General features: G+C 59.8%; 2 protein-coding genes across 3 annotated transcripts in view; one reads left to right on the top strand and one right to left on the bottom strand.

The window, feature by feature from the left end:
- RTN3 (reticulon 3) overlaps positions 1-3,514 on the top strand; it is a 66,411-nt gene extending 62,897 nt beyond the window's left edge. For both annotated transcript variants that reach the window (XM_046014693.1, XM_046014694.1), the window contains one exon: positions 1,357-3,514. In XM_046014693.1, coding sequence (XP_045870649.1) covers positions 1,357-1,402 — 46 coding nt within the window. In that variant the 3' untranslated portion in view covers positions 1,403-3,514. The remainder of the gene's footprint in view (positions 1-1,356) is intronic.
- A 3,302-nt stretch (positions 3,515-6,816) lies between these two features.
- Positions 6,817-12,785, bottom strand: ZFTA (zinc finger translocation associated). The gene is given in 6 exon segments (XM_046014692.1): positions 6,817-7,243; positions 7,245-7,375; positions 7,613-8,155; positions 8,401-8,787; positions 9,339-9,836; positions 12,016-12,785. Coding segments are annotated over 6 exon segments (2,031 nt in total). The 5' UTR covers positions 12,155-12,785; the 3' UTR covers positions 6,817-6,910.
- Positions 12,786-13,220: the final 435 nt, after the last annotated feature.

Genomic DNA, 13,220 nt, shown 5'->3' with positions numbered 1-13,220 from the left:
CAAGCATCCCCAGAAATAAGAGTTTTACTAAATAAATGACTCAAAGCACAATGCTTCTTTTCCTCAAACTACCAAATCCCTGTTTTCTTTGTTTTTTTTTTTTAACCAATTTAGTATTGAAATCAAGTAATAAACTATTGATAGACATTTTTATGACTCCCTCTACCAGGGAGCCATTAGGGGTTTTTTTTTGTTTAGTTTTTTTGTTTTGGGCTTTTTTTTTTTTTTTTAATCATGGCGAACACTAAGGAACCCACACTTCTAACTAAAATGTTGACATTTAAGAAATAAAACACAAGGGGCACCTGGGTGGCTCAGTGGGTTAAGCCTCTGCCTTCGGCTCAGGTCATGATCTCAGGGTTCTGGGATCGAGCCCCGCAACGGGCTCTGTGCTCCGCGGGGAGCCTGCTTCATCCTCTCTCTCTGCCTGCCTCTCTGCCTACTTGTGATCTCTCTGTCAAATAAAAATAAAATATTAAAAAAAAAAAGAAGAAAACACAAGCAGCTAAACCTGTTTTGTGCACCCCCTTCCCCGCCCCAGTCCCTTTGACCCCTCCAATTTTAATGCTTTTCCCAGTTTTGATAAGCGGGCACTACGAGTATGTGTGCACAGTTCTGGCTTGATGCCAGGGTCTTTACTTGCTCTTCTGCTTTTGCGCGTACACAGTAGAGCTAACGCCAGGCAAGGACAGTTAGCGCAGGTATGTATCTGGTTGCTGTTTCCTTCTGATTGTGAAATAGAGACATCGCTTAGCTTTAAACCTAATGTCTTGGTCAGTCCCTGCTGGGGGATCTAATTGTGAGGAGCGGCTTTGACATTGGCTGAGAGGTATGTGAATGACCTTAGTGAAGAGTAACTTGCATGCACAAAATGAAGGGTGACTTTGGCGTCCGGTGAGGGGCCAGGAACTCTTGCCAGCTCCTGTAGTCTTTTTATCTGTCACCTTGACCCTTGACTCCTGGTTCCTTTTGTAGCGCTAGCAGGTCACCTAGCATTCCCGGAGAAATGGGCTGTTGCGCTGCCAGTGTGTGGAACACAGCAGGTGTTATGCCCCGATCCCCTTAATTCTTCTCGGGAACCCCCAGTGAAGGACCCAGGAGGTGCAGGCAGTGAAAGAGGACAGGCCGCGGGCGTGGTGGCATTGAGAGGACATGAATCTTTGCAGACCCCTCAGCTCACCCCAGACCAGACTCGGCCCGGCGTTTTCCATCCAGAGTAAGCCCTGTGGAAATGGGAGATTGTGTCACATTCTCCAGCAAGCCCAGGGCTGCCTTTCGGTGTCACTGTTAAAAGTAAAAACCTACAACTAATGTCCTTTCTCACCTTTTGCTTTTTTGTTTTTTTTCCTTCACTAGGATACAAGCAAAACTCCCTGGAATCGCAAAGAAAAAGGCAGAATAAGTACATGGAAACCAGAAATGCAACAGTTACTAAAACACCACTTAATAGTCATAACGTTATTACCTGTACTATGAAGGAACGTGCTCAGTGTCAGCTCGAGCCTGCATTCCAAGCTTCTTTTTCTTAATTTGTTTTCTCCCCTCCTTTCCCGTTACCCTCAGTATCAAGCACAAGAATTGTTGGACGGAAAAAAGAACTGATACCTTAGGGTCCAAAAGAATAAAGAAAGAGTCAAAGTCATAGGATAAATCAGTACCTAATGGTGGCGGAGCTTTTCCTTGTAGCTTGAAAGGGGAGAGGTTGGAGGTCAAGGGAAAAAATGAAAGAAAGCAGTGCTCTTGGACTCTGCTATCCGGGTCTCAAGGACTAGTCTTACCCAGCTTCCCCTCGGAGTTTTACCCTTATTTTTATGTTAAGAAATAATGATGAACTTATGAGGAAATGATCTGGGGACAGGAGTGGGATTCCTTCCCGTGGGTGACGGCGAACCTCTGATCCCATCTCCCGGCCCCACTACTCCTAATAGTAGTAGTAGCCCCAGCTACTCCTAATACTCCTCTTCTTTGCGTAATGCTATAGCTTCCAGCTCTATGAATAACCCGTAGGTGGTAGCGAGAGTTCCTGATTCCCAGAATGCCGACTGGGAACCAAGACGGAAATGGAAGGTGGGGCTGGGACGACCCTCCCCTCCCGCTCCCCCAGGAAAGGAAAGTCTCTGCCATTTGGGAGGGTGGCGTCTGTGTCTATTCCCGTGGGCACCAGTTCTGGGCTTTAGTTTGAGAACTCATTCCTGGATGTGCTTTCCTCCCTCTTCCCTGCCCACCTCACCTCAAGTTTAATAAATATGGTTGTACTTTCCTTACTATGAAATAAATGTCTGTAACTGCTGTACACTGCTGTAAACTTGTTAGAGAAAAAGTATAATCCGCATGTGGGCTCCTCAGTTGTTGAGTTATTGTAATCCTGTCTCAGTCCATGGGGGGGAAATTCTCAAGAGGCGACTAGAGAAACGTAAAAGGTCTTTTTTGCTTTTTGTCTTTTCTCCACAGCTTCCTCCTTCACAGGCTCCGTCTTCACCCTAAGGACCGAAGCCAAGCCGGCTTGAGAGCAGATTGTCTGTGTCTGTGGTCAAGAGACCACAAATTAGAGTAAGACGGTGTGTCTGTGGGTCATACGGAGTTTCCACTTCGAGGCCGGCGTCTGGGTGTGTGTCACGTGTTGAGGGTTCCTTTCATCTTCAGGCACATGAAATGTCTCAGCACCTGTCTTGGCCCAAGGTGCTCCTTTTTGAGAGAGTTTTCCAAGAAGTTTTAGGGGAGGGCGACCAGGCAGGAGCAGATTGTGTCGATGGGGCTCCGTGTGCGATTGAAAGACAAACAGAACAACCCAGACAGACATCAGATGGAGGGCCGTCGGGGATCTGATTCCTGCTGAGGCTGACAAGTGTCTTTTCTCCCCTTCCAACGTGAAAATTCAGTCAACTTGAAAGAACGTCATCTGTGAGAGTTCCTTCAGATTGTAAAACTCATAGGCATGATAATCCAGAGGGAACGTGCGTTGGTGACTTTAAAGTAAGGGCTACAGTCTTTGACGGTCCCAAAGCACTACAACTCTCTAGAAGGTAGTGGAAGTTTTCTTTCTACTGGTTTGGAAAAGTTACTTCAGCATTTGGATGGGTAAAAGGTACCCTTGCCTTACTCCATTTTCCTATTTACTTAGCCCCCTTTCCTTTTTAAAGTTTAAGCTGATTTCAGTTGGAAACACGTTCTGCATCCCATCTTACGCCCTCCCAGAAAGACAGTGCTCTGATCAGCGTTTTGGGCTTCCCCTCCCGAGGAGCCTTTTCTGCACTGGAGGCCTCCACACCTAGCTCTTCCGTTGTTTTGCTGCTGTGTGTAGGTAATTGGACAGATCTTTGTGCCACACAGGAGTTTCGTGGGGTTTTTTTTTGTTTTGTTTTTTTAAGGAAAACCTATAGATGAACTATTACTAATGAAAATGTGCGTGTATGTACGTGCAACATGAAAATACAGTAGCATCTTAGGAACTTGAATCTTGGTTCCTGTAAACTGCAAATTGATGTGGTATTAATAAAAAAGAAAAAAACAGTGACTGTGGTGTCGTTCTGCTAACTTTATTCTTTATACATACAGTTTGGGTAAAGTAAGAACCAGGCTTCCACCGGCCCCCATCCCCACTCCACTCTTGATGCTTTAAAAAGCAACTCATAGTTGAGGCTGGTAATGATTTCCAAGATTGCAGAATTTCCATAGTAGAGCAAAGCTGTTGTGTTTGGTTTCTGAAAGATCCCAGAGACCCTCTTAGGAGGTGACCTTAGGAGAAAGAGGAGGAGGAGCGGAAGGGGCGGGCGGGTCTGCTGTCCCAGTTCAGCCTCACACCAACCTCAGAGGGTCGCCCGCCCGCAGCGTGAAGCAGCCTAGACGTCAGAGTCCGTCACCATGGAAAGTGGAGACCGGCCGCATACATCAGAACCGTACTCCTTCAGATTTAGTCTTCCCCAAAACTAAGGCTGCCATGACCCTTAAGCTGGATTTTAAAAATTTATTCAACATACCTCTTAGAAAAAACTTAGGCTGAAATTTTTCTTTAAAAAATAACTGAAGCCAACAACTTCACAAATACATACAAGTAATGTTCGAGTAATGTCACTAACGTGGCGTATAAATATGGATTCAGAGTAACATTTACATATTGGCCATAATAGCAAGCATACCATTAACAAAAAATTCATGAAGAAACTTCACCTGTTCATGTCAGACTCCCGAGGCAAGGAGGAGAACCACCTGACCACCCCCCACACCCCAGGAGGCGGTAGGGGCGGTCAAAGCAGGAACCCCTACGGTGGCACTGAGCCCACTCCTGTTCCGATCTCCAGCTCCATGAGCACTGGAGGGCTTATCAAGGACTGCTGATGCTGCCATTTCTGATGCAAGACGGGGCCCAAAGATACGCGTTTCTCGTAGGTTCATAATGTGATGCTACGGGTCCGATGGCCACAACTTTGAGAAGCCCCTGGAGTGCCTGGGGCTGCCTCTCAACAAAGACCCTCATTCCTGTCTTAAGGCCTCCGTCCCTGGCTGTCAAGAGGAAAAGCCATTCCTGACCAGCTCTCTGTCCTGGCTTACCTTAACTTTGGCGGTGGGCTTGGGTAACCAGAAGAGGTCACCCCAATCTGCCTCCTGTTTTGGAACAGGCAGAGTCGCAAAAAGTGGTGAAATACTCATTCTGGGTCTGAAAACAACATGCATGAAGAAAAATAAAAGAATGGCAGTGCCCAGCCCGGTGCCATCCATAGTCCCTGTTCTCAAGCTCTTAATACTGACTCACAACCCTTGGAGGTTCAAACATGGAATTCACTTCTCAGCCAACTGACAGCTTGTGCAGGATTTCCTGAGTCCCTGGGGCACCTAGAACAGAACACAATGCCAGAGCCCTTGCCCTCCTGGGGAGGCCGCAGGATAGGTGGCCGTCAGCCGCGCTTGTGGACTTCTGAGGAAGGAGGTGGCTGCTGGGAACCCTGGAGCTGAAGCCCAGAGCTGCCCTGGACGAGCCGGGCCTCAGGGAGCCATGCACGTCTTCACCGTCCCTGGAGGAGGCCACCCCGCTCTAACGGCGTGCGGCACCCGGTTCCACCCTTTGGCAGGCCCCATGGGAAAAGAAACCTTAATTGACCAGAGATTGGGAGGCCGAGGGGTGTAGTGCAAACAACACTGAGTTGGGAGTTGAGCTTTTTATTCTATTTCTATACTGTTCCTACCTGGCTGTGTGTGATCGTTTCAGTTTCCGAACTTCACTACCTGTCTGCGGAAGGGGTCGAGGGGGCGGGGACTGGTGGATCTCCAAGGTCATTCGGACTCTGACAATCTTGAATTATATAAAAATGCTATAAAATCCATGGTATAAAATCCAATTCCCAATCAGGAGTCAAGGGGACTGGGCCTGAGGCACTTGAACCTTGGGCTCTGGCCTGGGGGTGCTGGGATGAGGAAGGGCTTCCTCTTTGCTGTCTTGCGTTCCCACCCACAGAGGGAGCCCCTGGCCCCAGGTGCCAGAGCCCCTCTGCCTCCAGGCCTCCCCGGCAAGCCCCACCTCCCCCACTTGCAGGCTGTAAAGACCAAAGGAACCGGCCTGGCCATGTGAAGAGCAGACATGGGCCCAGAGACTCCAAGAAAGGCCCGGAGAGTCACACATTAGTGCGGGATGTTTGGGGTCCCCCATCCCCACCTCTGTCCTCACTCCTTCCTCCTTTCGGTCCTTTCTCCACCACCTCACAGCTTATCTCTGATACACGTATAATAAATAAGACATTTGCACGTAAGGGTGACTGGGACAGCTCTCTCCCCGCCCCTCTCCCTTTCATATAAAAGCATTAAATACAGTTTCAAAATAAAATACAAAGAGCAAAAAGGGCCTGATCTCGGGGCCACCTGTTCTCCACAGGAGAATGAATCTACACGCCCCACTCGGACCTGCCTGGGAGATCGCGGGGCCCCTTCCCGGCCCCAAGGGGCCTGGCGCTGCCGCAGGGAAGAGAAAGGAAGGCCGAGGCCCGGCCCCAGGCCCTTGGGGACTGAGAATGGGTGGCACGTCCACCGTGTACGAAGGGGGACAGGGAGGGGACGGGAATAGAACGCCAACTGCCGGGACCTCCAGTGCCCCGGGCTCGGACCAAAGGGGACCCTAGAGCAGGAGCGTCTGACTGGGTTTAGGGGGAAACGGAGGTCTTCGGAGCAGGAGAGGAGCAAAGGAGAAAAGTGCTAATCCCTTTACAAGATCGGGGTCCAGGAGGGCGCGGCAGGAGCGGGGGAGCCGGAAGGGGCCGCGGGGCGCGTTGTCCCCAGAGCCCGCCGGGAGGCTGGCGCAGCTGCCGGGGCCCCGGCCCAGCTCCGCCCCCGCCTCTGGCCGCCCGCCCGCCGGCGGTCCAAGCGTCCTCCCCGCCCCGGGCGGGCTCCCGAGCCCCGGTGCCTCGCCCTCCGCTGGAGGCCCTCGTCCACAGTCCCGGCCAACGAGCGGCCGCGAATACCGATGAGGACTGGGCAGCGGCCGCCCCCGACTCGGGGGCCGTGCCTGCCGGCGTGCAACGCTACACGGAGCTGGGCCCCGGCCAGCGAACGCGGCCGGCGCGGCCCTCCTGCCCCCCACCAACCCCCCCACCCCGCCCTCGGGGCCCTAATACTGACAGTCGGCACCCCCCACACGGGCCTGGCGCGGGCTGGGGCTGGAGGCCCTCGGTGCACACGCTTGGCGGCCGCGCTGGCCTCTCGGGAAACGTGGGCCCGCGCTTTCCTAGGCGCACCGACCGGCCCGGGGTGGGGGGGCTCCGGGGCTCCGAGCGGAACCCGCGACCCCACCCAAGTCCTATCTCCGCCCGGCCCGGCCAGCGGGGCGGGGGCGGCGGCGGCGGCCAGGGCCGCGGGAAGCAGGGTGTCGGGGCCCGCGGGCCGGCGGAGCACAGGGCGGAGCCGCCCCGCCCGCCCCGTGAGCCCGCTACGCCCGGCAGACGGCGCCCGCTTTGAGGTCCGCGCCGCCGTCGCGCGGCGCCGGGGCAGGCGGCCCGAAGCCCTCGTGGCCGTAGCAGCGCAGCGCCGCCTCCTCGTAGGCCTCCAGGATGGTCTGGCGCTCCTCGGGCGTGAAGTCCATGGAGAAGGGGTGCACCTGCAGGATGTGCCGCTTGATGGTGCTGACCTTGAGCGTGGCCAGCGCGCCCCCGCACACCATGCACACCAGGCCGCGCCGGCTGCCGTCGTAGTCCATCAGGTACTCGCCCCGCCAGCGCGGCTGGTAGTTCCGCCGCTGCTCTCGGCTGCGGGGCGGGGGGCGGCGGCGGCGGAGGGGGCGGCGGCGGGGGCAGCGGCGGGAAGGCGAGTCCCCCGGGCTCTTGGCCGTCCTCGTCATCCTCGTCGTCTTCGGTGGGCCGTTCCGACGGCTCCCCTGGGGAAAGCGGGGCATCGCCTAGGAAGGGACAAAGGAGCGCATTGGAGCCGGCAGGGGGCCAGCCGCCCGCGTCTCGCGCCTCAGCTCCGCCGCCGCCCACCTGGGCCCTCCGGTCCGTCCTCCCCGATATGCCCTTCAGCCTTCCGCTCTCCCCACCCCCTTCCACCCAAGCACTCCCAGCCCTCGGCCCCCGCCGGGCGCGGGTCCCAGCCCCCACTCTCCCGCGCCACCTGCTCTGGCCCTGCGCCAGCTCACCCCACCACTCCTCCTCCTCTGGCTCCTCCTCCTCTTCCCCACCCCCCTCCTCGGAGGCTGCGGCTGTGCCGGGGGCGGCAGGGTCCCTGGGGGGCTCGGGGCGGGGCAGCCCCAGCGCCAGCAGGTGAGCGGCCTTCTCGCTCCACTCCTGGGCGATGAGGGCCCTGACGGGCCCGCTGAGGCGCGTGGAGCCCGGGTGGCGCTGGCGGATGTGCCGCTTGATGGTGCTCATCTTGAGCGAGGCCAGCGCGCCCCCGCACACCATGCACACCAGGCCGCGGCGGCCGCCGTCCAACTCCATGAGGTACTCCAGCCGCCAGCGCTCCTGGTAGCGGCGGCGGTGGTCCCGGCCCCGCGGCGACCGGCCCGGGACCCCCACCCTCTCGCCCTCCTCCTCCTCTGCGGGCCCGGGCCTCTCAGGGACCCAGCCAGCCTCTTCCTTTTTTACGTCTGGGGGACTGAGGTCCTGAGAGGAGAGGGCTCCGGCAGTGGGGGCGGGGTCCCGGCTCTTTCTGGTCAGGTCCTGGGGGACGAGGTCATCGTCTGTTGGGGAAGGGGTGAGGGAGACGGGCTCAGCCTGGTGGCAGGGTTGCCCTTACCCACGCAGAGGGGTCCTCACCCCAGCCCCAATCTAGAGGCCCCAGCCGGTGTGGGGCATATGTGTGTGTCTGTGTCTGGGGGTGGGTGGGTGTAGACAGGAGTCCCTCCCGGTTTTGGTCATAGACCCCACTTTGCAGCCCTAATATGGGGGGAGGGGGTGGGTCTCGGCCCTGGGAGGGGCCTCGCACCTGGTGGGGACCGAGGGAGCTCAGACAGTGTCTTGGGCTGGCCACCCCAGGCTTGCAGCAGGGCGCTGCGCTGCGGGCCGCTGAGCCCCAAGGAGCTGGGGTGCACCTCCAGCACGTGGGCTCGGATGTCGTCCAGGTGCAGGCTGGGCAGTGCCCGGCCACAGGCCATGCACACCAGCCGGTTCCCCCGAGGGTCATAGTCCATGAGACACTCTGCCCGGAACCAGTTCTGCAGGGACTCCTTCAGCCTCCGCTCCAGCCGCCGGGCCCCCAGCCCCCTGCTGCCCCCGGCCCTCCGGGAGGCTGAGAGGCGCCGACGCCGAGCCCGGGGTGCCACTGGGCCCCCTCGCCGCTGGCATCGGCTGCCCTCACCAGCTGGGGCTTTGCCTGAAAGGGTTGGAGGGAGGGAAGGAACTGAGATGCTGGCCGTCCGGGGAGCACCCCGCCCCCCACCGCCACAGCCAGGTCCTCCACTAGCCTCTCCCTCACTCTACACTCTGAGCCCCAGCCTGACCTTGGCCCTGCTCTCTTCCTCTCTCCTGAGGCCTGAACTCCTCCAGCTCCTGGCTGCACACAGACCGGAAACTCTACCCGCTCCGCCCTGACACCCAGATTCTAGCCCCTTCCCTGGACTTCGCTGTCAAGCCACACCTTCCCAGCACCCTCTGCTCCCAGCCTTCCCCCCACCTTGCCCCCACCTCCACTCTCCTGGATCCTTCTAAAACCACAGAAGGCCAAGACCATCGGAGATGCTGCAGCCCCCTTCCTCTCACTGTCCCGCCCCCAATACTGGACAAGAAGGACAATAAGCAGACCCCCCACCCGACACAGAGCAGTGACTCCCTCCAGAAAGTGAGTTGGTTGGCTGAGAAGCCAGGGCTGGCCCCACGGGGCCCCGCCCGCATCCCAGGCCCCTGCCTCTGCAGGTCCTGTGTTACCTGGGCCCTTGGGGGGGCAAGCCTGCAGGCTAGCCCCCTCCTCCTCCTCTTCCTCTTCCTCTTCCTCCTCCTCCTCGGCCCCCTGGGCCCCCAGGCCCTCGGACTCTCCACAGGCCCCCAGCCCCAAGTGGGCATCCCAGCTGTTGCTGATGACTTCCTTCTCCCGGGGACTCCAGTGCAGGGAGTAGGGGTGCTTCTGGCGGATGTGCCGTTTGATGGTGCTGAGCTTGAGCGTGGCCAGGGAGCTGCCGCACACCATGCACACCATGCCGTGCCGGGCAGGGTTGAAGTCCATCAGGTACTCCAGCCGCCAGTGGTCATGATAGTAGCGCCGGTGGTCACGGCCGGGGATGCGGCTCTTTCCAGGCCTCGAGGCCCGGGCCTCACAGTGGTCTGAGTATTTCCTGCCTGAAGATGCCGGGCCCCTGGCCCTGGAGGAGGGCAGGGGGGCGCTCCCCCAGGACCCCAAGGCACCCCCATCCAGCTGAAGATCTTGCCCTGAAGGGGAGGGGGGAAAGGGAGACAGTTTTTCAATGCCTGATATCCAGGAAATGAACCCAGGGCTTGGATTCTGCAGAGAAAGGGGGGTGGGGGAGGGGTCGTTTGGTGGGGGAGGGGTGGGGGGGCAGGAAAAGGATGGCAACAGCAATGAAAGGGATGCGGGAAAGCCCCGGAGTCAAAACATTGGCCTTTACAAAGAGTGAGGAGCCTTTAAGAGAGGACCAAGAACAAAAGGATGCAGGGCACTGCCCAGGGACTCGCTCTGACTTTTTAAAAAATAAAGTGAAGGCCAAGGCGGCAGCCAGCTCTGTAAGGCCCCGTTTCTGGCGGCAAGCTGTGAGGGAAAAGCCAGGAGAGCAGCAGGCCGGGGCGGTTGTGGAGCAGAGCGGGCAGTAGCAGAACAAAGGGGGCATCTGTCTGCATCCAGGGCTGCACACGGGTCCCGTCTGAGGCCCCAGCCAGGAGGGCCCCACCCAAACATCTTCTCCCTTTTTCCAATAATGCCTCAAAGGCAGCCTTCTGAGAGTCCCCTTTGGGGGGGCTAAGCACGGCCAGTTTCCCAAATACAGGCAGCCCTGGGAAGGGAGGGATCCCCATGACAAAGCTGTCAACACCTCCAGGGAAAGGAGTTTCTAGGACCCTGGCATCCCTAGACTCTAGGGAGAGGCGATGACCCTGCAAGGGGATGGCTCGAGGGAAGGGAGTGGCCACCACCCACTGGAGCCCATTAAGTCTTTCTGGGGATTTATTTTTTGCTTTCACAGAGAACCAGCCACTGCCCAGCAATCAGGGGGCAAGCACTGGAGAGGCCCAAGCACAGCACACCAAGCCAGCGGTGTGCCCTTTTGCCAAACAGGCAGACACCCCCAAGCAGTCCCGCACCTTCCCTGCAGTTTGGACTCTGTTTTATTTAGAAAAGGGTTTCCTGGCCACATCAGCTGAATGGACAAGTGTGGTCACGCTCCCACTGGAGAATCTCAGGGTCAGAGAAACAAAAGACAGGACCAGAGAGGGCTCCTGTCACCATTGTGGGGGTTTTGTTTGTTTTGATTTAAGTAGATCCAGAGAAAAAAAGCACTGGCTTCAAAGTCAGAGACCTCGGTTCCAGTATGGTTTCACTGGTAACTTGCTCTGTGATCTTTGATAGGTCATGTGGCTCTCTGGGCCTCAGCCTCTTTGTCTGAAAAGGCCCTGGAGAGCTAGCTGGTCTCCAAGCATCCTTCCAGCGCCGGATCTAAGCGAGTCTAAGGTGGATTGGCCCTTTAAGAGCCCAAAAAAAGGGGAGGAGCTGAGATTCTTTAAAAACAAAAGGGGATGGGGAGTTTCTGGGAGGGGAGCTCCGAGATTAGGGCAGTCTCCCTCGCCCGGACTGAGCCGTCATGGGTCTTCAGGCGGTGACCCGGCAGCAGGGGAATGAAGAAACAGCGTCCTCTGAGAGCGAGCGGGGAGGACGAGCTGGTCCTACTATAGCTGACAAATTGTGGCAAAATTTTCTTAAAAGAAGGGAGGCAATAGCGCGCGGACAGGAGGGGGTATCTGCCTTTGTGAGCGAGCCCATCCCTTTAAAAACTACCCGCGGTGGGTTAAGGTAGCGGTGGGCCCCCCGAGGCTCCGGCCAGCGCTTTCCTAGAAAGAACGTTGGGGCGGGGTGGGGGGTGTTGGAGAAAAAGGTTTCCTGTCTGTAAGCAAGGCCACGGGAGGGGAGGAGCAGACTTAAAGCAGCGGAGTTCCCAGCTCAGCTCCTCTGGGGGAAGCCCCCCGAAAGGGACCCCCCAGTCTGGGCAGACTTTTAAGAGACAGCCGGATAAGGGAGACCACCTGGGAGTCTGAAAGAAAGGGGCGGGGGCGCAAGTCCAACAGCCCAGAGCGCGCGCCCCGTGACGCCGGGCCGGGCCCTTTGGAGACCCCTAGGCCTGGCCTTTAAGGCGGGGGCCTCGGGGCCCTTTAAAGGGGAGGGAATCCGCCCGAGCCCCGCAGGCGGACCCCGGTAGCTGGGCGGGGGGCTCCCCTGCTGGCCCTGCAGGCGCGATCCGCGCCCGCCAGGTGGCGCCCCCGGCCGCCCTGCCCGCGTCCCCCCCTTTGTTCGGCGGCGGAGAGGGGCCCGGAGCCCGGAGCCGCAGCCCTCCCCTCCCCCCATGCCGGGGCCCCCGCCCGAGCCACCGGCCCCAGCTCTTACCGCCGTCGTCCTCCTCGGGGTCCGCGCCGCCGCTCGATCCGGCGGGCGGCAGCCGTCGGCCCCGTGCGGAGGCCGCTGTTGGCCCGGGGCCGCCCCTGCCGCCGCCGCTCCGGCTCCGGTGGTCCCCGCCGGGCTCCATGCGCTGCGCTGCGGAGCGGGGCCCCGGGGCGGCGGGCCGCGGGGCCGCGGGGCCGGCGGCGGCCCGCGCGGGGCGCTCGGTGCTCGGGGCCCCGGGGCGCGGGGCGCATGCACGGGGCGGCTGGCCGCACGGACGGCTGGCTGCTCGCTCGGCGGCGCGGGCTGGACCGGGGTGGGGACTCCTGTCTGGGGCCCCTGGGGCTCCTTTAAGGGCTCCTGGGTAAATTTAAAGGGGCCGCGCGCTATTTCCTCCTGCCAGCTCGCGGGGGGCTGGAGGGGAGAGGCGGGAGGCGATGAGATGGCCCGAGGCTCCGCAGCCGGCGCCCGCCCCGGACGTTGGGAGCACAGACCTCGCCGCCCTCGCGGGCCCGTACCGCCGCCTCCGGGGCTCCAGTCCCGGCTCCTGAAGGGTCACTGAAGTGGCGAGGGGTGTCCGCGTCCGCTGCGACGCGCTTCCACCCGGGCTCGGCTCGCAGCCACTGCCCCCTCGGGGCATCTCAGCGCCTGGTTCCCCTCACCCGTGCCGGCCGGAGACCGCCCGGTGGGAGGCCCCGGGTCCCCGCCGGGGCTGCCTCCTCCCGCGCGAGCTCGGCGCGGGCCCCAGAACGGACGCGACTGGCAGGGGCCCCAGATGGCCGCGGCCCCGCCGAGAGGGTGGAGCCGCGGGGGCGGCCGCGCCCCCTCCCGCGGGAGCCGCCCCGGAGCGCCGGGAGTTCGGGCTCCTCCATGGGAGGGGCGGACGGGCGAAGCTCCCCGAGAGCCGGCCGGGGGCGGGGGCCGCAGCTGCAGAGACTCGGGCGGGGAAGAGGGGGCGCGCAGTAGACTCAGGGAAAGCCCGCTGCGCCGGGGCCCGACGCTGCGGGACGGAGGGGGCCCCAGACTGAAAGCCGGGAAGAGAGGGCGTGCGCCGCGGTGACTCAGGCTCCGGCCCCCGGAGGCCTGGGGGTGCCAGACGAGGCCCTTGACGCGCCCCCAAAACCCCCTCCTGGCCCGAGGAGGCGAAGAACGCTGACCCCGGGCGGGGTGTCGAGCACCTCGGGACTCGCGCCACCACGGCTGCGAAGCGC

The sequence above is a fragment of the Meles meles genome, chromosome 8 (assembly GCF_922984935.1).
Source record: "Meles meles chromosome 8, mMelMel3.1 paternal haplotype, whole genome shotgun sequence".
In the NCBI taxonomy this organism is placed as follows: Eukaryota; Metazoa; Chordata; class Mammalia; order Carnivora; family Mustelidae; genus Meles; species Meles meles.
This window is presented reverse-complemented; position numbering and strand designations above follow the sequence as displayed.